The sequence below is a fragment of the Bombina bombina genome, chromosome 2 (assembly GCF_027579735.1).
Source record: "Bombina bombina isolate aBomBom1 chromosome 2, aBomBom1.pri, whole genome shotgun sequence".
In the NCBI taxonomy this organism is placed as follows: domain Eukaryota; kingdom Metazoa; phylum Chordata; class Amphibia; order Anura; family Bombinatoridae; genus Bombina; species Bombina bombina.
In genome coordinates this window covers 8368085-8394952 of record NC_069500.1, presented here as the reverse complement: position 1 = coordinate 8394952, position 26868 = coordinate 8368085, and the positions used below count along the sequence as shown (strand labels likewise).

The following is a 26868-nucleotide window of genomic DNA, read 5'->3' as shown; positions in this document are numbered from 1 at the left end:
GAGATGTCTATTCTGCTACAAGTGAAGTACAACCTTTCCTGTCTTCTGTTATATGAGATGTCTATTCTGCTAAAAGTGAAGTACAACCTTTCCTTTCTTCTGTTATATGAGATGTCTATTCTGCTACAAGTGAAGTACAACCTTTCCTGTCTTCTGTTATATGAGATGTCTATTCTGCTAAAAGTGAAGTACAACCTTTCCTGTCTTCTGTTATATGAGATGTCTATTCTGCTAAAAGTGAAGTACAACCTTTCCTTTCTTCTCTGTTATATGAGATGTTTATTCTGCATTTGATGAGGAGCCTTCTTTACACACATAAAAGCTGAGTTTCTCATTTCCTACCTAAGTTCTGTAAACAAAGGTCACCTCTCTCACCTGCCAGCAGACCCTGTTTGTGAGCAGAGCTTTTTCCTGTACATAATACCACAAGAGGTCATTTATTTTATGCACGGATGTCCCCTCCTCTCCCAGTATAACATAGGTGCATCAGTACCTTTATGCTAGAATAGAAAAGCACTGCCTCAAATTTCATTCATTTAATGGTAAAAATGTGAACATTTGTGATTTCAGTGTAATTTCCGTGCATGGCAGACATGAAAGCCCCTCTCACACCGGACAGCCTGGCAATACTGTCTGTGAGAGAATGTGAAGGGTAAAAATGTGACCCAGTGACACGTCCTGTGAGGGAGGGGCTGTAATTCAAGTAAAGCTGGAAGAAAAACAGTTTCAATCCTCTGCTGCTGTCCTATGTGCCAGATGGCATCTCCTACTGGCAAGCAGGAGCCCAGCTTCCTGTTGTGAGATGGCACCATTTCATTGTATTTTTTGTTTGCACACAGTCCCCCTGTTTATTCCACTTCTGGCCGCAGCCACCTGATAAAATAATGCCCTATAATGTCTTTTTTGGGAAGAGCGTGTTAATTCTCAGCTATGTAGCTGTTCTTACGCCCATCCTGCTGGAAGTATTTGTATCATGACTGCCAGGTGTGACCTTCCCACAGCCGCACCCAGTCCGCTCTCACCTTCAGAAGAAAATAATGCACAAAGTTGTACGAGGTAATTCTGATTATTCTGTAAGAAATTAGCAATCCAGCCTCAAAGGCCCAACCAGAAGCTAGTCATGAAATCTGAGATTCAGGCAACTTCCCCTTTGTAGCAAGGTGAGTTACAGAGAAGGACATAGCAATCTCCATTCATTGAGCCAGTGATTAAACCTAAACCCTGATAAGTGACCAAGCAAAGATCAGCCAGCAGCGTAAATCCTTGTTCCTGGTGCTAATTCCTATGGTCCTGTGTGGCTTGTGTGTCAACTAGTGCAGATGCTGTTTATGGAAACAGATCCAGGGTCCACAAGACCCAGTTCCTCCTGCTCATTCACACAGAGCTGGTACCCGCAGCCCTTCCTTCGTGTTAGAGGGGCCACCCTCCCGTCAGGTTTGGAGCGTGGGGGAAGTAAGAACCCAACACTGCCTGCAATCAGCATATGCCAAATACTATGAATGTAAAAATAGTTTTCCTCAGTCTCCACAAAGGCATACAGTGCTACGGCCGAGCTGGCGATGAGTGTCCCTGGACAGAGGTAGAAAAGCCAGCGCTTCCATGTTGGTGGGTAACAGTGCCGTCTCCGGATAGTTCGGAAAGTCTGCAAAACAGAAGAGTGAAAAAGTAGTAACACTACACTGGCTACCATTTGCCCTCTGAGAGACTTCATCCTGGTACAAGGTATGGCCACAATCATTGGGTTATTACAACTGATGATCAGATGTACCCCTCTATAGGAACCTACAGCCCAGGTCACTATATCAATCATACGCCTAGATTTAGAGTTTTGTCGGTAACGACCCGCGTAGCTAACGCTGGCTTTTTTCTGGCCGCACCTTTGAAATAACTCTGGTATTGAGAGTCCACAGAATGGCTGTGTTAGGCTCCAAAAAAGGAGCGTAGAGCATATTTAACGCCACTGCAACTCTCGATACCAGAGTTGCTTACGGAAGCGGCCAGCTTCAAAAACGTGCTCGTGCACGATTCCCCCATAGAAAACAATGGGGCTGTTTGAGCTGAAAAAAAAACTAACACCTGCAAAAAAGCTGCGTTCAGCTCCTAACGCAGCCCCATTGTTGTCTATGGGGAAACACTTCCTACGTCTGCACCTAACACCCTAACATGTACCCCGAGTCTAAACACCCCTAACCTTACACTTATTAACCCCTAATCTGCCGCCCCCGCTATCGCTGACCCCTGCATATTATTATTAACCCCTAATCTGCCGCTCCGTAAACCGCCGCTACTTACATTATCCCTATGTACCCCTAATCTGCTGCCCTAACATCGCCGACCCCTATATTATATTTATTAAACCCTAATCTGCCCCCCACATCGTCGCCTCCAGCTGCCTACACTTATTAACCCCTAATCTGCCGAGCGGACCGCACCGCTATTATAATAAAGTTATTAACCCCTAATCCGCCTCACTAACCCTATAATAAATAGTATTAACCCCTAATCTGCCCTCCCTAACATCGTCAACACCTAACTTCAAACATTAACCCCTAATCTGCCGACTGGAGCTCACCTCTATTCTAATAAATGTATTAACCCCTAAAGCTAAGTCTAACCCTAACACTAACACCCCCCTAAATTAAATATAATTTAAATCTAACGAAATTAATGAACTCTTATTAAATAAATTATTCCTATTTAAAGCTAAATACTTACCTGTAAAATAAATCCTAATATAGCTACAATATAAATTATAATTATATTGCAGCTATTTTAGGATTAATATTTATTTTACAGGTAACTTTGTATTTATTTTAACCAGGTACAATAGCTATTAAATAGTTAAGAACTATTTAATAGCTACCTAGTTAAAATAATTACAAAATGACCTGTAAAATAAATCCTAACCTAAGTTACAATTAAACCTAACACTACACTATCAATAAATTAATTAAATAAAATACCTACAATTACCTACAATTAAACCTAACACTACTAGAAACAAGTTTGAGCAATGGCACTACACTTAGACACGCTCCCCAGTATATCTATAGTGGTCAATGATAGTTAGTTATTGTGAAATTTTTTCTATGATGTTAGAGGGAGGGGTGCTACCGCACAAAAATAGCATTCACACAAGGAGTGGAGGTGATAAAGTCACTTCCACGAAAGAATGCGGTTCTAGCACTCACTGTCTTAACCTCTTATGCGGCGTCAACTTCCAGAGTATAAAACTTAACTTTTATTTATTTGGCTAAAATTATTGGAGAAGGGGGAAAAAAGGGAAACATAAATAATTAAAAACCTAGGATGGAGTAGTCATGTATAGATTCTGTTATATACAGTAATTGTGTAAATAGGCCTTTGGGGTATGATAGCCCAAAAAAATAATATTACAGTATAATCTATACAGAAATCGGTGTGGCACACCGGCTCAATTAAATAAAGCTCTGTTAATGTTGTGTGGATTGCTATAAAGCTGCCCAGTGGGGGATTGCTTCTGCTCTGCTTAATTAAAGATTGTGGGTTTTCAGCAATAGCAAGGATATCAAATAAGATAAGTAGTCAGTTTAATGCTGACATAATATGTTTATATATACATATTGCTGTCATCCATACTGTAAGGCTGTTATTTATTTGAAGTAATCAGTCACACATAGGATAATCTACACAAGAAATGCTGGATTTATATGGGTTGTCCAGTAGGGGAAACAATACATGTGTTATAGTGTTGGGCTACTTCTTTTATCTAAGATACCTGAGATAAGATAACTGCCAGTATTGTGGTTCAGTTATTCATTATTGTATCAGTGTAAATCGCTTGAGACAGACAGTGTTATTACTGATCTTGTCTATCCATTCACTCACTTCTTTATTTACTTATCATTCTCTGACCAGTCCTTAACATAAGGGTTAATGTCAAGTAAATTGGTTTACATGAATTATAGTGTCCCAATAACTCTTTTGTAATCACGTGTGACCCTCTGGTCTGGGATAGTTTTGTGTTAAGAGTGAACTAGATATTTAGTGTTATCTAGCTATTATTATTTCAGGCTTAAATGTGACCTGCTGTATCTATATTGTCATTTTGTTTCATAATAGCAGAGTGTGCATTGAAAGGGCACTAAGTATTCTGCATTACCACGTCAGAGTAGTGGTGTGGTATTAAACATAAGTGCAAAAGGTAACTTTATTTTTATGTAGCAGAGGTTTTATTACCGTGCTGTTCCTATGCAAGCCCCAATAAAGTGTTGTATACTATCAGTGGTTGTTGGTATAATTAGATCAGCTTATTTTGGTGCGGTAATACCACTACAAAAAGTTAAGTATTTGGGTACAATTTTTTGCACCAGTTGTAGTTAGTAAAGTTCACTGAGCATTAACAGTACTACTTGCAGTGTTGTACAGCACCTGTAGTGAGTGTTATAGTAAGTTGGAGTTCACTGAGCATGGATAGTACCACTTTAGTAAGATCACGATCAGTATTCAAATGTAAAGTTTTATTACAGAAGTAAAACGTAATATAGTCAATTTTAATTTTTTAGGCAGCAATAGTATACCTGCAGTAAGATTGCTACATGTATCTCAGTACCTTGTTAATATGTACACTTTAGCACACTTATGTAATATAGTTAGATGCTGTTATGAATACTGTTTTCTTATTCACAAAATAGTGTTGAGCTGCCGGCGGGCAGTGTATTCTGTTAGTCTGCTATTATGAATCTATCTCTATGTTACTTGCCTGAATTGGCAGTAATTTCTAATATTTATGGTTTTGCTTGTAACCTAAATTAGCCCAGTTACCCAAGTAAATACCCCATAATAGTTATAGCCGTATTGTCTCACTCAACCGTTAACATATTATTCATTACGCTATGAGGAGGTCATAAGTTTAGACTTCTGTTATAAGCGATATTCCTCTGATTATGAGTCAGTGGATATCCCTCTCAGTATTGTTTCCTAAGTAGTGTACAACGCTGACACCCTATTGATGCCGGTGAGCCACAATAAAACGTAATAGACTACTTTCTCCTAATATTAAAAAAAGAGCTGAACAGTGCTCTGTCTCTACACCTAACGCGTTTCGCCCGTACAGGGCTTTATCAAAATAAAGCCCTGTACGGGCGAAACGCGTTAGGTGTAGAGACAGAGCACTGTTCAGCTCTTTTTTTAATATTAGGAGAAAGTAGTCTATTACGTTTTATTGTGGCTCACCGGCATCAATAGGGTGTCAGCGTTGTACACTACTTAGGAAACAATACTGAGAGGGATATCCACTGACTCATAATCAGAGGAATATCGCTTATAACAGAAGCCTAAACTTATGACCTCCTCATAGCGTAGTGAATAATATGTTAACGGTTGAGTGAGACAATACGGCTATAACTATTATGGGGTATTTACTTGGGTAACTGGGCTAATTTAGGTTACAAGCAAAACCATAAATATTAGAAATTACTGCCAATTCAGGCAAGTAACATAGAGATAGATTCATAATAGCAGACTAACAGAATACACTGCCCGCCGGCAGCTCGACACTATTTTGTGAATAAGAAAACAGTATTCAAGGTAGGAAAATTCTGATTGGCTGATGGAATCAGCCAATCAGAATCAAGTTCAATCCGATTGGCTGATCCGATCAGCCAATCAGATTGAGCTCGCATTCTATTGGCTGTTCCGATCAGCCAATAGAATGCAAGCTCAATCTGATTGGCTGATTGAATCAGCCAATCGGATTGAACTTGATTCTGATTGGCTGATTCCATCAGCCAATCAGAATTTTCCTACCTTAATTCCGATTGGCTGATAGAATCCTATCAGCCAATCGGAATTCGAGGGACGCCATCTTGGATGACGTCCCTTAAAGGAACCGTTATTCGTCGGGAAGTCGTTGGAGAAGAAGGATGGATCCGCGATGGAGGTCTTCAAGATGGAGCCGGTCCTCATCGGATGAAGATAGAAGATGCCGCTTGGAAGAAGATGGTTGCCGGTCCGGATCTACTCTTCTTCCCGGATAGGATGAAGACTTTGGACCCTCTTCTGGACTTCTTCAGCCGTCGGATGATGGATGTCTAGCCCCCTCTTGGGTTGGATGAAGATATCGGAGCCAGGACGGATCGGTGTGATACCCGGTGAGGTGAAGACAAGGTAGGAAGATCTTCAGGGGCTTAGTGTTAGGTTTATTTAAGGGGGGTTTGGGTTAGATTAGGGGTATGTGGGTGGTGGGTTGTAATGTTGGGGGGGGGGTATTGTATGTGTTTTTTTTACAGGCAAAAGAGCTGAATTCTTTGGGGCATGCCCCGCAAAGGGCCCTGTTCAGGGCTGGTAAGGTAAAAGAGCTTTGAGCTTTAGTAATTTAGAATAGGGTAGGGCATTTTTTTATTTTGGGGGTCTTTGTTATTTTATTAGGGGGCTTAGAGTAGGTGTAATTAGTTTAAAATTGTTGTAATTTTTTTCTAATGTTTGTAAATATTTTTTTATTTTTTGTACTTTAGTTAGTTTATTTAATTGTATTTATTTGTAGGAATTGTATTTAATTTATTTATTGATAGTGTAGTGTTAGGTTTAATTGTAACTTAGGTTAGGATTTCTTTTACAGGTAATTTTGTAATTATTTTAACTATTTTAGCTATTAAATAGTTATTAACTATTTAATAGCTATTGTACCTGGTTAAAATAAATACAAAGTTACCTGTAAAATAAATATTAATCCTAAAATAGCTACAATATAATTATAATTTATATTGTAGCTATATTAGGGTTTATTTTACAGGTAAGTATTTAGCTTTAAATAGGAATAATTTATTTAATAAGAGTTAATATATTTCGTTAGATTTAAATTATATTTAACTTAGGGGGGTGTTAGTGTTAGGGTTAGACTTAGCTTTAGGGGTTAATCCATTTATTACAGTAGCGGCGAGGTCCGGTCGGCAGATTAGGGGTTAATAATTGAAGTTAGGTGTCGGCGATGTTAGGGAGGGCAGATTAGGGGTTAATACTATTTATTATAGGGTTTTTGAGGCGGGAGTGAGGCGGATTAGGGGTTAATAACTTTATTATAGTAGCGCTGAGATCCGCTCGGCAGATTAGGGGTTAATAAGTGTAGGCAGGTGGAGGCAACGTTGAGGGGGGCAGATTAGGGGTTAATAAATATAATATAGGGGTCGGCGGTGTTAGGGGCAGCAGATTAGGGGTACATAGCTATAATGTAGGTGGCGGCTCTTTGCGGTCGGCAGATTAGGGGTTAATTATTGTAGGTAGCTGGCGGCGACTTTGTGGGGGGCAGGTTAGGGGTTAATAAATATAATATAGGGGTCGGCAGTGTTAGGGGCAGCAGATTAGGGGTACATAAGTATAACGTAGGTGGCTGTCGGCAGATTAGGGGTTAAAAAATGTAATCGAGTGGCGGCGATGTGGGGGGACCTCGGTTTAGGGGTACATAGGTAGTTTATGGGTGTTAGTGTACTTTAGAGCACAGTAGTTAAGAGCTTTATGAACCGGCGTTAGCCCAGAAAGCTCTTAACTACTGACTTTTTTCTGCGGCTGGAGTTTTGTCCTTAGATTTCTAACGCTCACTTCAGACACGACTCTAAATACCGGAGTTAGAAAGATCCCATTGAAAAGATAGGATACGCAATTGACGTAAGGGGATCTGCGGTATGGAAAAGTCGTGGCTGAAAAGTGAGCGTTAGACCCTTTCCTGACTGACTCCAAATACCGGCGGTAGCCTAAAACCAGCGTTAGGAGCCTCTAACGCTGGTTTTCACGGCTACCGCCAAACTCGAAATCTAGGCCATAGAAAATAGCACAGCACTTACTGCCAGTATCCAGGTGCACGCTGTCAGGACCCTGCACTGATCCCAAATAAGTGCAATATATGAAACACAGCAGCACCACGAGATGTGTATCAATATCCTTTATTAGTGAGACATCACACGGAACAACAACGTTTCGGTCACAAACTGACCTTAATCATGTTATTCATACAAATATCCTAACCACCTTATATACCCCCACAAAGGGGAGGGACCTGTTACCTATACAGGTGATGTTAATTCTGTGTTTCCCTTAGTTGGCAGGAAATTACACTACCCCATCTAGTGGTCACAGAACTATTTGTCTCATTAACACATTATAACCTGAAATATAGCATACATTAAAAAACTAATACAATTTAGCATATTTCAATATGTTTCATATTCCATCAACAATAAAAAGTGATTTTCAGCAAGAATAACCATCTTAGTACAGTTCATACAATTATCATAGAGTTTAGATCCAAAAGGTTTCCCTAGATTTTAGGATTCTATGTCTATCACCTCCCCTCCTTGGTCTCCTGATCTGTTCAATAACCTGATATCTAAGTTGGGAGATGGTATGGCCAGCCTGCAAGAAATGATTAGACACAGGAGCATCCCTATTATTACAGAGGATATTTGATTTGTGCTCATTTATCCTGTCTTTGATCCTACGTATAGATTCCCCAATATATATTTTGGCGCATGGGCACTTAATGAGGTATATTACAAAATCTGAATTACAGGTGTAAAAACCAGAGATCTTACATTGTTTTCCAGTCATTGGATGTATAAAATGATCTCCTTTTATAACACTATTGCAATTACAGCAACTGAGACATGGAAAACATCCACATTTAGGGGTGGAGATATAGGTCTGTGTCATTCCCCTTTCGGGTCCTATATCAGCTCTTACTAATGTATCTCTTAAATTCCTAATAATAATCACTGTCACTATCAGGCATGTGATATCTTATTAACCGTAGAACAGCTGCCATACTTACCCAGGCAATCGCCATAATGCCAACAGCAAAGAGACTGGGCCCCAGGAGGTTCCACAAGCCATGGCGGTCCAACTGCAGAGCCATAGAGAGCAGCATTGCACCGAGGAGATACAGCACCTTAAACAGGAGACACTTCATATAAGGGATTGTGGTTATTGTGATGGGAACATTGCTAGTGAGGTTATATACAGAGAGCAGTAACTATATACAAAGTAATGCAATTATAGAGAGAGGTGACTACATACAGAGAGAGGGGACTATATACAGAGAAAGGGGATCACATACAGAGAGAGGGGACCACATACAGAGAGAGGGGACCACATACAGAGAAAGGGGACTACATACAGAGAGAGGGGACTACATACAGAGAGAGGGGACTACATACAGAGAAAGGGGACTACATACAGAGAGAGGGGACTACATACAGAGAGAGGTGACTACATACAGAGAGAGGGGACTACATCCAGAGAGAGGGGACTACATACAGAGAGAGGGGACTACATACAGAGAGAGGGGACCACATACAGAGAGAGGGGACTACATACAGAGAGAGGGGGCTACATACAGAGAGAGGGGACTACATACAGAGAGAGGGGACCACATACAGAGAGAGGTGACTACATACAGAGAGAGGGGACTACATACAGAGAGAGGGGACCACATACAAAGAGAGGGGACTACATACAGAGAGAGGGGGCTACATACAGAGAGAGGGGACTACATACAGAGAGAGGGGACCACATACAGAGAGAGGGGACTACATACAGAGAGAGGGGACCACATACAGAGAAAGGGGACCACATACAGAGAAAGGGGACCACATACAGAGAGAGGGGACCACATACAGAGAGAGGGGACTACATACAGAGAGAGGGGACCACATACAGAGAAAGGGGACCACATACAGAGAAAGGGGACTACATACAGAGAGAGGGGACTACATACAGAGAGAGGTGAATATATACAGAGAGAGGTGATTATATACAGAGAGAGGTGACTACATACAGAGAGAGGGGACCACATACAGAGAAAGGGGACTACATACAGAGAGAGGGGACCACATACAGAGAAAGGGGATCACATACAGAGAGAGGGGACCACATACAGAGAGAGGGGACCACATACAGAGAGAGGGGACTACATACAGAGAGAGGGGACCACATACAGAGAAAGGGGATCACATACAGAGAGAGGGGACCACATACAGGGAGAGGGGACCACATACAGAGAGAGGGGACTACATACAGAGAAAGGGGACCACATACAGAGAAAGGGGACAACATACAGAGAGAGGGGACTACATACAGAGAGAGGGGACTACATACAGAGAGAGGGGACTACATACAGAGAGAGGGGACTACATACAGAGAGAGGGGACCACATACAGAGAAAGGGGACCACATACAGAGAAAGGGGACTACATACAGAGAGAGGGGACTACATACAGAGAGAGGTGAATATATACAGAGAGAGGTGATTATATACAGAGAGAGGTGACTACATACAGAGAGAGGGGACCACATACAGAGAAAGGGGACTACATACAGAGAGAGGGGACTACATACAGAGAGAGGTGAATATATACAGAGAGAGGTGATTATATACAGAGAGAGGTGACTACATACAGAGAGAGGGGACCACATACAGAGAAAGGGGACTAAATACAGAGAGAGGGGACTACATACAGAGAGAGGGGACTACATACAGAGAGAGGGGACTACATACAGAGAAAGGGGACTACATACAGAGAGAGGGGACTACATACAGAGAGAGGGGACTACATACAGAGAGAGGGGACTACATACAGAGAGAGGGGACCACATACAGAGAGAGGGGACTACATACAGAGAGAGGGGACCACATACAGAGAAAGGGGACTACATACAGAGAGAGGGGACTACATACAGAGAGAGGTGACTACATACAGAGAGAGGTGACTACATTCAGAGAGAGGGGACCACATACAGAGAAAGGGGACCACATACAGAGAGAGGGGACTACATACAGAGAGAGGTGACTACATACAGAGAGAGGGGACCACATACAGAGAAAGGGGACTACATACAGAGAGAGGGGACTACATACAGAGAGAGGGGACCACATACAGAGAGAGGGGACTACATACAGAGAGAGGGGACCACATACAGAGAAAGGGGACCACATACAGAGAAAGGGGACTACATACAGAGAGAGGGGACTACATACAGAGAGAGGGGACTACATACAGAGAGAGGGGACTACATACAGAGAGAGGGGACTACATACAGAGAGAGGGGACTATATACAGAGAGAGGTGATTATATACAGAGAGAGGTGATTATATACAGAGAGAGGTGACTACATACAGAGAGAGGGGACTATATACAGAGAGAGGTGATTATATACAGAGAGAGGTGACTACATACAGAGTGAGGTGATTATATACAGAGAGAGGTGATTATATACAGAGAGAGGTGATTATATACAGAGAGAGGGGACTACAGACAGAGAGAGGTGATTATATACAGAGAGAGGTGATTATATACAGAGAGAGGGGACTACATACAGAGAGAGGTGATTATATACAGAGAGAGGTGACTACATACAGAGTGAGGTGATTATATACAGAGAGAGGTGATTATATACAGAGAGAGGTGATTATATACAGAGAGAGGGGACTACAGACAGAGAGAGGTGATTATATACAGAGAGAGGTGATTATATACAGAGAGAGGTGATTACATACAGAGGCCTATTTATCAAAGGGTCAACCGAAAATATGCTGGAATTTCGCATCGTAATTGTTGCAAGATTGATCCGACCTAGTTATCAAAGCCTCAAGATAGGCAAATGTTGAAATTTGTGACTTAAAATACGATCCCGCAATCTCAATCCGACGCAAATCGATGCTTATGTCATTACAGATGTTCCGAATACACATTCGGCTCTATTTGACACTTTTCCCCATTTATCAAACATTTACCAGGTACGCTCGTGGCTATTCCGACGCATCATACCTGGTTTTCAATCCGCCAACCTCAATGGGAGTCTGAAAGCACCGAAAGCTTATGTTCAATGCTGCAAGAGAATGAAGCATACCCCATTGATTTCTATGGTAGAAAAAAAAGTTACGTTTACACCTAACACCCTATCATAAACCCCGAGTCTAAACCTAAATCTAAATCTGCCGCCCCCGACATCGCTGCCACCTACATAATGTTATTAACCCCTAAACCTCTGGCCTCCCACATCACCACTACTAACTAAACCTATTAACTACTAAACTGCCAGCCCCCCACATCACAAAAAACTAAATTAAGCTGTTAACCCCTAAACATGACAACCCCTTAACTTTAAATTAAAATTACAACATCCCTATCTTCAAATAAATTAAAACTTACCTGTAGAATTAAAATAAACTAATTGTAAACTATTAATTAACCTACCCTAACTGTTATACTACAATTAAATTAAACTAGCAATTAAATAAACTAAATTACATATTAAAAAAAAACCTAACCCTACTAAAATGATTTAAATATACAATTAAATCTTTTTTACAAAAAAGAAACTGTTACAAAAAAACACTAAATTACGAAAAATAACTCAAAATTATCAAAAATAAAATTGTTTACAACTAATCTAATAGCCCTATCAAAATAAAAAAACGTCCCCAAAATAAAAAAAACCCTAGCCTACAATAAACTACCAATGGCCCTTAAAAGGGCCTTTTGTGGTGCATTGCCCCAAAGATAACAGCTCTTTTACCTGGCAAATAAAATACAAACACCCCCCAACAGTAAAACCCACCACCCAACCAACCCCCCCAATAAAAAAAACTGTCTAAAATAACCTAAGCTACCCATTGCCCTGAAAAGGGTATTTGTATGGGCATTTCCAATCAGCCAATAGAATGAGAGCTCAATCCTATTGGCTGATTGGAATAGCCAATAGGATGAGAGCTCAATCCTATTGACTGATTGGAACAGTCAATATGATTTTAGCAGCTTTAATTCCTATTGGCTGATTGAAATCTTTCAGCCAATAGAAATGCAAGGGACGCCATCTTGGATTGCGTCACTTGCAATGAAGAATCAGTGTACGGCGGCGACCGTATAAAGAGGATGCTCCATGCCAGATGTCTTCAGGATGGACCCACTCCATACCAGCTGGATAAAGATAGAAGAGGTCGTCTGGATGAAGACTTCTTGCTGCATGGAGGAGGACTTTGCCGGCTGGATGAAGATAGAAAAGGCCGCCTGGATGAAGACTTCGCCGGCTGGATGGATCCTTCAAGCGGGACTTCAAGAACTGTAAATGGATCGTCAGGGGTTAGTGTTAGGTTTTTTTTTAAGGGTTTTTTGGGTGGGTTTTATTTTTAGATTAGGGTCTGGGCAGTAAAAGTTCTAAATGACATTTTAAGGGCAATGCTCATACAAATGCCCTTTTCAGGGCAATGGGTAGCTTCGGTTATTTTAGATAGTTTTTTTTATTTGGGGGGGTTGGTTGGGTTGTGGGTTTTACTGTTGGGGGATGTTTGTATTTTTTTTGCCAGGTAAAAGAGCTGATATCTTTGGGGCAATGCCCCACAAAAGGCTCTTTTAAGGGCCATTGGTAGCTTATTGTAGGCTAGGGGTTTTTTATTTTGATTGGGCTATTAGATTAGGTGTAAAAAAAAATTATTTTTGACAATTAGGTTTGTTATTTTTCGCAATTTAGTGTTTGTTTTTGTAAGTTAGTTTTTGTTTTTTTAATTTAGGACTTTGTAAGAATGTAAAATTGTATATTTAAATAATTTTAGTAGGGTTAGGTTTTCTTAATATGTAATTTAGTTTATTTAATTGGCAGTTTAATTGAATTGTAGTATAATAGTTAGGGTAGGTTAATTAATAGTTTACAATTAGTTTATTTTAATTCTACGGGTAAGTTTTAATTTATTTGAAGATAGGGATGTTGTAATTTTAATTTTAAATTAAGGGGTTGTTAAGTTTAGAGGTTACTAGATTAATTTAGTTTTTTGCAATGTGGGGGCTAGCGGTTTAGGGGTTGATAGGTTAAGTTAGTGGTGGTAATGTGGGAGGCCAGAGGTTTAGCGGTTAATACATTTACTTAGTTGCGGCAGTGTCGGGGAGTGGTGATATAAGGGTTAATAACTTTATTTAGGTTGCAGGGAAGTCGGTAAGTAGCGGGATAGGGGTTAAACATTTTAGTATAGTGGCGGTGTTTAGTGACAGGGTATAAATAAAGTTGGGAAAAAGCTGAATAGACGCAAGATCGATGACTGCTAGTTAACAACAGTCCGATGCACATCGCCCCGTACTTGGTGCGCATGTTTTTGACAGCTTTTTTATAAATAAGGAGAGTGTATTCAGGTCAGCCGCCAAATCGTTTGGCAATTTTAGGCGAGCGTATTGATGCCGGCGAATGCAACATAGTTGACACTTTGATAAATTTGCCCCACAGAGAGAGGTGACTACATACAGAGAGAGGTGATTATATACAGAGAGAGGTGACTACATACAGAGAGAGGTGACTATATACAGAGACAGGTGATTATATACAGAGAGAGGTGACTACATACAGAGAGAGGTGATTATATACAGAGAGAGGTGACTACATACAGAGAGAGGTGACTACATACAGAGAGGGGTGATTATATACAGAGAGAGGTGACTACATACAGAGAGGTGACTATATACAGAGAGAGGTGACTACATACAGAGAGAGGTGATTATATACAGAGAGAGGTGATTATATAAAGAGAGAGGTGATTATATACAGAGAGAGGTGATTATATACAGAGAGAGGTGACTATATACAGAGAGAGGTGACTATATACAGAGAGAGGTGACTACATACAGAGAGAGGGGACTACATACAGAGAGAGGTGATTATATACAGAGTGAGGTGACTATATACAGAGAGAGGTGATTATATACAGAGAGAGGTGATTATATACAGAGAGAGGTGATTATATACAGAGAGAGGTGATTATATACAGAGAGATGTGATTATATACAGAGTGAGGTGACTATATACAGAGTGAGGTGATTATATACAGAGAGATGTGATTATATACAGAGAGAGGTGATTATATACAGAGAGAGGTGATTATATACAGAGTGAGGTGACTATATACAGAGAGAGGTGATTATATACAGAGAGAGGTGATTATATACAGAGAGAGGTGATTATATACAGAGAGAGGTGATTATATACAGAGAGATGTGATTATATACAGAGAGAGGTGATTATATACAGAGAGATGTGATTATATACAGAGAGAGGTGATTATATACAGAGTGAGGTGACTATATACAGAGTGAGGTGATTATATACAGAGAGATGTGATTATATACAGAGAGAGGTGATTATATACAGAGAGATGTGATTATATACAGAGAGAGGTGATTATATACAGAGTGAGGTGATTATATACAGAGAGAGGTGATTATATACAGAGAGATGTGATTATATACAGAGAGAGGTGATTATATACAGAGAGAGGTGATTATATACAGAGAGAGGTGATTATATACAGAGTGAGGTGATTATATACAGAGTGAGGTGACTATATACAGAGTGAGGTGATTATATACAGAGAGAGGTGATTATATACAGAGAGAGGTGATTATATACAGAGAGAGGTGATTATATACAGAGTGAGGTGATTATATACAGAGTGAGGTGACTATATACAGAGTGAGGTGATTATATACAGAGAGATGTGATTATATACAGAGAGAGGTGATTATATACAGAGAGAGGTGATTATATACAGAGAGAGGTGATTATATACAGAGAGAGGTGATTATATACAGAGAGAGGTGACTATATACAGAGTGAGGTGATTATATACAGAGTGAGGTGACTATATACAGAGTGAGGTGATTATATACAGAGTGAGGTGACTATATACAGAGTGAGGTGATTATATACAGAGAGATGTGATTATATACAGAGAGAGGTGATTATATACAGAGAGAGGTGATTATATACAGAGAGAGGTGACTACATACAGAGAGAGGTGATTATATACAGAGAGAGGTGATTGTATACAGAGAGAGGTGATTATATACAGAGAGAGGTGATTATATACAGAGTGAGGTGACTATATACAGAGTGAGGTGATTATATACAGAGAGATGTGATTATATACAGAGAGATGTGATTATATACAGAGAGAGGTGACTATATACAGAGAGAGGTGATTATATACAGAGAGAGGTGATTGTATACAGAGAGAGGTGATTATATACAGAGAGAGGTGATTATATACAGAGAGAGGTGATTATATACAGAGAGAGGTGACTACATACAGAGAGAGGTGATTATATACAGAGAGAGGTGATTGTATACAGAGAGAGGTGATTATATACAGAGAGAGGTGATTATATACAGAGAGAGGTGATTATATACAGAGAGAGGTGACTATATACAGAGAGAGGTGATTATATACAGAGAGAGGTGATTGTATACAGAGAGAGGTGATTATATACAGAGAGAGGTGATTATATACAGAGAGAGGTGACTACATACAGAGAGAGGTGATTATATACAGAGAGAGGTGACTACATACAGAGAGAGGTGACTACATACAGAGAGAGGTGATTATATACAGAGAGCGGTGATTATATACAGAGAGAGGTGACTACATACAGAGAGAGGTGATTATATACAGAGAGAGGTGATTATATACAGAGAGCAGTGATTATATACAGAGAGAGGTGACTACATACAGAGAGAGGTGATTATATACAGAGAGAGGTGATTATATACAGAGAGAGGTGACTACATACAGAGAGAGGTGATTATATACAGAGAGAGGTGACTACATACAGAGAGAGGTGACTACATACAGAGAGAGGTGATTATATACAGAGAGAGGTGATTATATACAGAGTGAGGTGACTATATACAGAGAGAGGTGATTATATACAGAGAGAGGTGATTATATACAGAGTGAGGTGACTACATACAGAGTGAGGTGACTACATACAGAGTGAGGTGATTATATACAGAGAGAGGTGATTACATACAGAGAGAGGTGACTACATACAGAGAGAGGTGATTATATACAGAGTGAGGTGACTACATACAGAGTGAGGTGACTACATACAGAGAGAGGTGATTATATACAGAGAGAGGTGATTACATACAGAGAGAGGTGACTACATACAGAGAGAGGTGATTATATACAGAGTGAGGTGACTACATACAGAGTGAGGTGATTATATACAGAGAGAGGTGACTACATACAGAGAGAGGGGACTACATACAGAGAGAGGTGACTATATACAGAGAGAGGTGACTACATACAGAGAGAGGTGACTATATACAGAGAGAGGTGACTATATACAGAGAGAGGTGATTATATACAGAGAGAGGTGATTATATACAGAGTGAGGTGACTATATACAGAGAGAGGTGATTATATACAGAGAGAGGTGATTATATACAGAGTGAGGTGACTATATACAGAGAGAGGTGATTATATACAGAGTGAGGTGATTATATACAGAGAGAGGTGATTATATACAGAGAGAGGTGATTATATACAGAGAGAGGTGACTATATACAGAGAGAGGTGATTATATACAGAGTGAGGTGATTATATACAGAGAGAGGTGATTATATACAGAGAGAGGTGATTATATACAGAGAGAGGTGACTATATACAGAGAGAGGTGATTATATACAGAGAGAGGTGATTATATACAGAGAGAGGTGACTACATACAGAGAGAGGTGACTACATACAGAGAGAGGTGATTATATACAGAGGGAGGTGATTATATACAGAGAGAGGTGACTACATACAGAGAGAGGTGATTATATACAGAGAGAGGTGATTATATACAGAGAGAGGTGACTACATACAGAGAGAGGTGATTATATACAGAGTGAGGTGACTATATACAGAGTGAGGTGATTATATACAGAGTGAGGTGATTATATACAGAGAGAGGTGATTATATACAGAGAGAGGTGACTATATACAGAGAGAGGTGACTACATACAGAGAGAGGTGATTATATACAGAGAGAGGTGATTATATACAGAGAGAGGTGACTATATACAGAGAGAGGTGACTACATACAGAGAGAGGTGACTACATACAGAGAGAGGTGATTATATACAGAGAGAGGTGATTATATACAGAGAGAGGTGACTACATACAGAGAGAGGTGATTATATACAGAGAGAGGTGACTACATACAGAGAGAGGTGATTATATACAGAGAGAGGTGATTATATACAGAGAGAGGTGACTACATACAGAGAGAGGTGATTATATACAGAGAGAGGTGATTATATACAGAGAGAGGTGACTATATACAGAGAGAGGTGATTATATACAGAGAGAGGTGATTATATACAGAGAGAGGAGACTACATACAGAGAGAGGTGACTATATACAGAGAGAGGTGACTATATACAGAGAGAGGTGACTACATACAGAGAGAGGTGACTATATACAGAGAGAGGTGACTATATACAGAGAGAGGTGATTATATACAGAGAGAGGTGACTACATACAGAGAGAGGTGATTATATACAGAGAGAGGTGATTATATACAGAGAGAGGTGATTATATACAGAGTGAGGTGATTATATACAGAGAGCGGTCATTAAAGACAGAGATCAGTGACTATATACAGAGAGCAGTGACTATATACAGAGAGAGGTGATTATATACAGAGAGAGGTGATTATATACAGAGAGAGGTGATTATATACAGAGAGAGGTGATTATATACAGAGTGAGGTGACTACATACAGAGAGAGGTGATTATATACAGAGAGAGGTGATTATATACAGAGAGAGGTGACTATATACAGAGAGCCGTGACTATATACAGAGAGCGGTCATTAAAGACAGAGATCAGTGACTATATACAGAGAGCAGTGACTATATACAGAGAGCGGTGACTATATATAGAGAGCAATGACTATATACAGAGATCAGTGACTATATACAGAGAGCGGTGACTATTGACAGAGAGCCGTGACTATATACAGAGAGCCGTGACTATATACAGAGAGTAAGTTACAATAAAGGAATCTCAGGTACAGTAGGTGACAAGAGGAACCCTTGCCGTTTCTCACCTGTTTGATGATTGGCTGCAGTCTGGCCATGCTGATTACTGTCACCCACACAGACATAAGGGAGCCGAGGAAATCACAGAACTGCAGCACATCGTATTCCATGATACAAAACACCACAATCCCAGGCTGGTCACACGCGTGGTAGAACTGGGGAGGAAGCAACAGTGTCACATGATATGGCACCCTAGGGTGAGACAGACAGACACCCTGTACGCCTGTGCATTGTACAGCAAGTGAGTCACATGATACATGTACATAAAGTTATCTGGCACCCTAGGGTGAGACAGACAGACACCCTGTATGCCTGTGTATTGTACAGAAAGTGAGTCACATGATACATTTACATAAAGTTATCTGGCACCCTAGGGTGAGACAGACAGATAGACACCCTGTACGCCTGTGTATTGTACAGCAATACATAAGGTTATCTGGCACCCTAGGGTGAGACAGACAGACACCCTGTACTCCTGTGTATTGTACAGCAAGTGAGTCACATGATACATTTACATAAAGTTATCTGGCACCCTAGGGTGAGACAGACAGACAGACAGACACCCTGTACGCCTATGTATTGTACAGCAAGTGAGTCACATGATACATTTACATAAAGTTATCTGGCACCCTAGGGTGAGACAGACTGACAGACACCCTGTACGCCTGTGTATTGTACAGCAAGTGAGTCACATGACACATTTACATATTTATCTGGCACCCTAGGGTGAGACAGACAGACACCCTGTACGCCTGTGTATTGTACAGCAATACATAAAGTTATCTGGCACCCTAGGGTGAGACAGACAGACACCCTGTACGCCTATGTATTGTACAGCAAGTGAGTCACATAATACATTTACATAAAGTTATCTGGCACCCTAGGGTGAGACAGACTGACAGACACCCTGTACGCCTGTTTATTGTACAGCAAGTGAGTCACATGACACATTTACATATTTATCTGGCACCCTAGGGTGAGACAGACAGACAGACACCCTGTACGCCTGTGTATTGTACAGCAATACATAAAGTTATCTGGCACCCTAGGGTGAGACAGACAGACAGACACCCTGTACGCATGTGTATTGTACAGCAAGCGAGTCACATGATACATTTACATAAAGTTATCTTGCACCCTAGGGTGAGACAGACAGACAGCCTGTACGCCTGTGTATTGTATAGCAAGTGAGTCACATGATATGGCACCCTAGGGTGAGACAGACAGACAGACAGACACCCTGTACACCTGTGTATTGTACAGCAAGTGAGTCACACAATACATTTACATAAAGTTATCTGGCACCCTAGGGTGAGACAGACAGACAGACACCCTCTACACCTGTGTATTGTACAGCAACAGTGTCACATGAGACGTTTACATAAAGTTATCTAGCACCCTAGGGTGAGTCAGACAGATACCCTGTACACCTGTGTATTGTACAGCAAGTGAGTCACATGACACATTTACATATTTATCTGGCACCCTAGGGTGAGTCAGGTAGATAACCTGTACGACTGTGTATCATACCTCCAAACATTTCAAAATTCAAAAGAGGGACACAACCCCCCTCCCTCCCACCCCCGTGGAAACATTTTTAAATGTGATGGGCAGGAGCAGGGGCGGGGTTTAAAAACAATCATAAGACCAAAGTAATATAAATACAATTCTAAATAAAGTAATATCTTTTAATACTCTTATGCAGCAAATCAAACACAAGCTCAAACCACTGGTATGGCTATGTGAGCTCTGTATTTATTTAGCCTTTGCAGAGACAGTGCTAAATATTTTTATCTTATTTGGACATTTAATAATAGATTCTTTAAAGTTGCTCTCTGCTTTCCTCATTAATAGTCTAGATTCTGGCCTTTAAAGTTAGCAAACATGCACACACACTACATCGCATACACTTACACATGCAGATACACACACACTACATAGCATACACTTACACATGCACACACACACTACATAGCATACACTTACACATGCACACACACACTACATCGCATACACTTACACATGCACACACACACTACATCGCATACACTTACACATGCACATACACACACACTACATAGCATACACTTACACATGCACACACACTATATAGCATACACTTACACATGCACACACACACTACATAGCATACACTTACACATGCAGATACACACACACTACATAGCATACACTTACACATGCAGATACATACACACTACATAGCATACACTTACACATGCAGATACACACACACTACACAGCATACACTTATACATGCAGATACACACACACTACATAGCTTACACTTATACATGCAGATACACACACACACACTACATAGTATACACTTACACATGCAGATACACACACACTACATAGCATACACTTACACATGCAGATACATACACACTACATAGCATACACTTACACATGCAGATACATACACACTACATAGCATACACTTACACATGCAGATACACACACACTACATAGCATACACTTACACATGCACATACACACACACTACATAGCATACACTTACACATGCACATACACACACACTACATAGCATACACTTATACATGCAGATACACACACACACACACACACACTACATAGCATACACTTATACATGCAGATACACACACACTACATAGCATACATTTATACAGGCAGATACACACACACTACATAGTATACACTTATACATGCAGATACACACACACTACATAGCATACACTTACACATGCAGATACACACACACTACATAGCATACACTTATACATGCAGATACACACACACACTACATAGCATACACTTATACATGCAGATACACACACACACTACATAGCATACACTTATACATACAGATACACACACACTACATATCATACACTTATACATGCAGATACACACACACTACATAGCATACACTTAGACATGCAGATACACACACACTACATATCATACACTTATACAGGCAGATACACACACACTACATAGCATACACTTACACATGCAGATACACACACACTACATAGCATACACTTACACATGCAGATACACACACACTACATAGCATACACTTACACATGCACATACACACACACACTACATAGCATACACTTACATATGCAGACACACACTACATAACATACACTTATACAGGCAGATAGTAACAAGTTCTGCGTACTCTCCCTGAGATCAGACACATGATAGTAACAACTTCTGCTAACTCTCCCTGAGATCCGGCACATGATAGTAACAACTTCTGCTAACTCTCCCTGAGATCCGGCACATGATAGTAACAACTTCTGCTAACTCTCCCTGAGATCCGGCACATGATAGTAACAACTTCTGCTAACTCTCCCTGAGATCCAGCACATAATAGTAACAACTTCTGCTAACTCTCCCTGAGATCCAGCACATGATAGTAACAAGTTCTGTTGACTCTCCCTGAGATGCGGCACATGATAGTAACACATCCTGCTGACTCTCCCTGATATCTGGCACATGATAGTAACAAGTTCTGTTGAATCTCCCTTAGTTCCGGCACATGATAGTAACAATTTCTGCTAACTCTCCCTGAGATCCGGCACATGATAGTAACACATCCTGCTGACTCTCCCTGAGATCCGGCAAATGATAGTAACAACTTCTGCTGACTCTCCCTGAGATCCGGCACATGATAGTAACAACTTTTGCTGACTCTCCCAGAGATCCGGCACATGATAGTAACAAGTTCTCTTGACTCTCCCTTAGTTCTGCCACATGATAGTAACAAGTTCTGCTGACTGTCCCTAAGATCTCACACATTATAGTTTCATATCCTGCTTACTCTCCCTGAGATCCGGCACATGATAGTAACAACTTCTGCTGATTCTCCCTGAGATCAGACACATGATAGTAACAACTTCTGCTAACTCTCCCTGAGATCCAGCACATGAAAGTAACACATCCTGCTGACTCTCCCTGAGATCCAGCACATGATAGTAACAACTTCTGCTGACTCTCCCTGAGATCAGACACATGATAGTAACAACTTCTGCTAACTCTCCCTGAGATCAGACACATGAAAGTAACAACTTCTGCTGACTTTCCCTGAGATCAGACACATGATAGTAACAACTTCTGCTAACTCTCCCTGAGATCCAGCACATGAAAGTAACACATCCTGCTGACTCTCCCTGAGATCCAGCACATGATAGTAACAACTTCTGCTGACTCTCCCTGAGATCAGACACATGATAGTAACAACTTCTGCTAACTCTCCCTGAGATCAGACACATGAAAGTAACAACTTCTGCTGACTTTCCCTGAGATCAGACACATGATAGTAACAACTTCTGCTAACTCTCCCTGAGATCCAGCACATGGAAGTAACAACTTCTGCTAACTCTCCCTGAGATCCAGCACATGAAAGTAACACATCCTGCTGACTCTCCCTGAGATCAGACACATGATAGTAACAACTTCTGCTGACTATCCCTGAGATCAGACACATGATAGTAACAACTTCTGCTAACTCTCCCTGAGATCCAGCACATGAAAGTAACAACTTCTGCTAACTCTCCATGAGATCCAGCACATGAAAGTAACAACTTCTGCTGACTCTCCCTGAGATCCGGCACATGAAAGTAACAACTTCTGCTGACTCTCCCTGAGATCCGGCACATGATAGTAACAACTTCTGCTGACTCTCCCTGAGATCAGACACATGATAGTAACAACTCCTGCTGACTCTCCCTGAGATCAGACACATGATAGTAACAACTTCTGCTGACTCTCCCTGAGATCAGACACATGATAGTAACAACTTCTGCTAACTCTCCCTGAGATCAGACACATGAAAGTAACAACTTCTGCTTACTCTCCCTGAGATCCAGCACATGAAAGTAACAACTTCTGCTGACTCTCCCTGAGATCAGACACATGATAGTAACAACTTCTGCTAACTCTCCCTGAGATCAGACACATGATAGTAACAACTTCTGCTGACTCTCCCTGAGATCAGACACATGAAAGTAACAACCTCTGCTAACTCTCCCTGAGATCAGACACATGAAAGTAACAACTTCTGCTGACTCTCCCTGAGATCAGACACATGATAGTAACAACTTCTGCTGACTCTCCCTGAGATCAGACACATGATAGTAACAACTTCTGCTGACTCTCCCTGAGATCCAGCACATGAAAGTAACAACTTCTGCTAACTCTCCATGAGATCCAGCACATGAAAGTAACAACTTCTGCTGACTCTCCCTGAGATCCGGCACATGAAAGTAACAACTTCTGCTTACTCTCCCTGAGATCCGGCACATGAAAGTAACAACTTCTGCTGACTCTCCCTGAGATCCAGCACATGAAAGTAACAACTTCTGCTGACTCTCCCTGAGATCCAGCACATGAAAGTAACAACTTCTGCTAACTCTCCCTGAGATCCAGCACATGAAAGTAACAACTTCTGCTAACTCTCCCTGAGATCAGACACATGAAAGTAACAACTTCTGCTAACTCTCCCTGAGATCCAGCACATGAAAGTAACAACTTCTGCTAACTCTCCATGAGATCCAGCACATGAAAGTAACAACTTCTTCTGACTCTCCCTGAGATCCGGCACATGAAAGTAACAACTTCTGCTGACTCTCCCTGAGATCCAGCACATGAAAGTAACAACTTCTGCTAACTCTCCATGAGATCCAGCACATGAAAGTAACAACTTCTGCTGACTCTCCCTGAGATCCGGCACATGAAAGTAACAACTTCTGCTGACTCTCCCTGAGATCCAGCACATGAAAGTAACAACTTCTGCTGACTCTCCCTGAGATCCAGCACATGAAAGTAACAACTTCTGCTGACTCTCCCTGAGATCCAGCACATGAAAGTAACAACTTCTGCTGACTCTCCCTGAGATCCGGCACATGAAAGTAACACATCCTGCTGACTCTCCCTGAGATCAGACACATGAAAGTAACAACTTCTGCTGACTCTCCCTGAGATCCGGCACATGAAAGTAACAACTTCTGCTGACTCTCCCTGAGATCCGGCACATGAAAGTAACAACTTCTGCTGACTCTCCCTGAGATCAGACACATGAAAGTAACAACTTCTGCTAACTCTCCCTGAGATCCAGCACATGAAAGTAACAACTTATGCTAACTCTCCATGAGATCCAGCACATGAAAGTAACAACTTCTGCTGACTCTCCCTGAGATCCGGCACATGAAAGTAACAACTTCTGCTGACTCTCCATGAGATCCAGCACATGAAAGTAACAACTTCTGCTAACTCTCCCTAAGATCAGACACATGATAGTAACAACTTCTGCTAACTCTCCCTGAGATCAGACACATGATAGTAACAACTTCTGCTAACTCTCCCTGAGATCAGACACATGAAAGTAACAACTTCTGCTAACTCTCCCTGAGATCAGACACATGAAAGTAACAACTTCTGCTAACTCTCCCTGAGATCCAGCACATGAAAGTAACACATCCTGCTGATAGTTACAAGTCCAGTTTACTTTCTCTGAGATCTGGCACATGATAGTAACAAGTTCTGCTGACTGTCCCTAAGATTTCGCACATGATAGTTACACATCCTGCTTACTCTCCCTGAGCAGGGCTGGATTTGTAATAAGGCAGAGTAAGCATGTGCCTATAGGCGCCCTCCATAGAGGGGCGCCTCTCTCTGTCTATTATAAATACTGGTCACCCGGTGCCCTTAATTAAGATGGCCGTGGGCAGTGAAATACCAGCACAGCACATGCAGGCCACTGTTAGCATGCATGGCATCCCGCTTAACTTGCACAATGATTGCAGCAGCAACAAAGATGGCCACTGGGCTGTAAATCTGGCTCTGTCCCTGAGATCCGTCACATGATAGTTACACGTTCTACTGACACTCTGTTTCCGTAATATTTATATCTAAAATATTAAGGGGGTTATATAACCCGTTATATTTATGTAATTTAACATTACAACAGGCAGTATTTAAAGAGGAAAACCATGTAGAATGCTGTATGCCTTTGTTTTGTTTATATTTTATTTCTTCTGATTCGAGTTTATGACTGAATGAACTGATGAAATTACCTAACAAGTCTTATGAATACTCATATCCCCGCCCAGAGTCCATATTACTTCCCAGGAGTCTTATCATGTTTATATCACTTCCCAGAGTCCATATTACTTCCCAGGAGTCTTATCATGTTTATATCACTTCCCAGAGTCCATATTACTTCCTAGGGGTCTTATCACGTTTATATCCCCTCCCAGAGTCCATATTACTTCCTAGGGGTCTTATCGCGTTTATATCCCCTCCCAGAGTCCATATTACTTCCTAGGGGTCTTATCACGTTTATATCCCCGCCCAGAGTCCATATTACTTCCCAGGAGTCTTATCATGTTTATATCACTTCCCAGAGTCCATATTACTTCCTAGGGGTCTTATCACGTTTATATCCCCTCCCAGAGTCCATATTACTTCCTAGGGGTCTTATCTCGTTTATATCCCCGCCCAGAGTCCATATTACTTCCCAGGAGTCTTATCATGTTTATATCACTTCCCAGAGTCCATATTACTTCCTAGGGGTCTTATTACGTTTATATCCCCGCCCAGAGTCCATATTACTTCCCAGGAGTCTTATCATGTTTATATCACTTCCCAGAGTCCATATTACTTCCTAGGGGTCTTATCACGTTTATATCCCCTCCCAGAGTCCATATTACTTCCTAGGGGTCTTATCGCGTTTATATCCCCTCCCAGAGTCCATATTACTTCCTAGGGGTCTTATCACGTTTATATCCCCTCCCAGAGTCCATATTACTTCCTAGGGGTCTTATCGCGTTTATATCCCCTCCCAGAGTCCATATTACTTTCTAGGGGTCTTATCACGTTTATATCCCCGCCCAGAGTCCATATTACTTCCCAGGAGTCTTATCATGTTTATATCACCTCCCAGAGCTGTCTCACTTCCCAGGAGTCTTATCA

The 26868-nt window shown here is 41.0% G+C and overlaps 1 protein-coding gene across 1 annotated transcript in view; it reads right to left on the bottom strand.

Moving 5' to 3' along the window:
• Window positions 1–521: 521 nt before the first annotated feature.
• The window catches only part of TMEM8B (transmembrane protein 8B), a 156389-nt gene continuing 130042 nt past the window's right edge, over window positions 522–26868 (bottom strand). The window contains exons 9-11 of the mRNA XM_053699635.1: window positions 18888–19034; window positions 8801–8917; window positions 522–1642 (exon numbers count right to left, since the gene is read on the bottom strand). Coding sequence (XP_053555610.1) covers window positions 1307–1642; window positions 8801–8917; window positions 18888–19034 — 600 coding nt within the window. The 3' untranslated portion in view covers window positions 522–1306. The remainder of the gene's footprint in view (window positions 1643–8800; window positions 8918–18887; window positions 19035–26868) is intronic.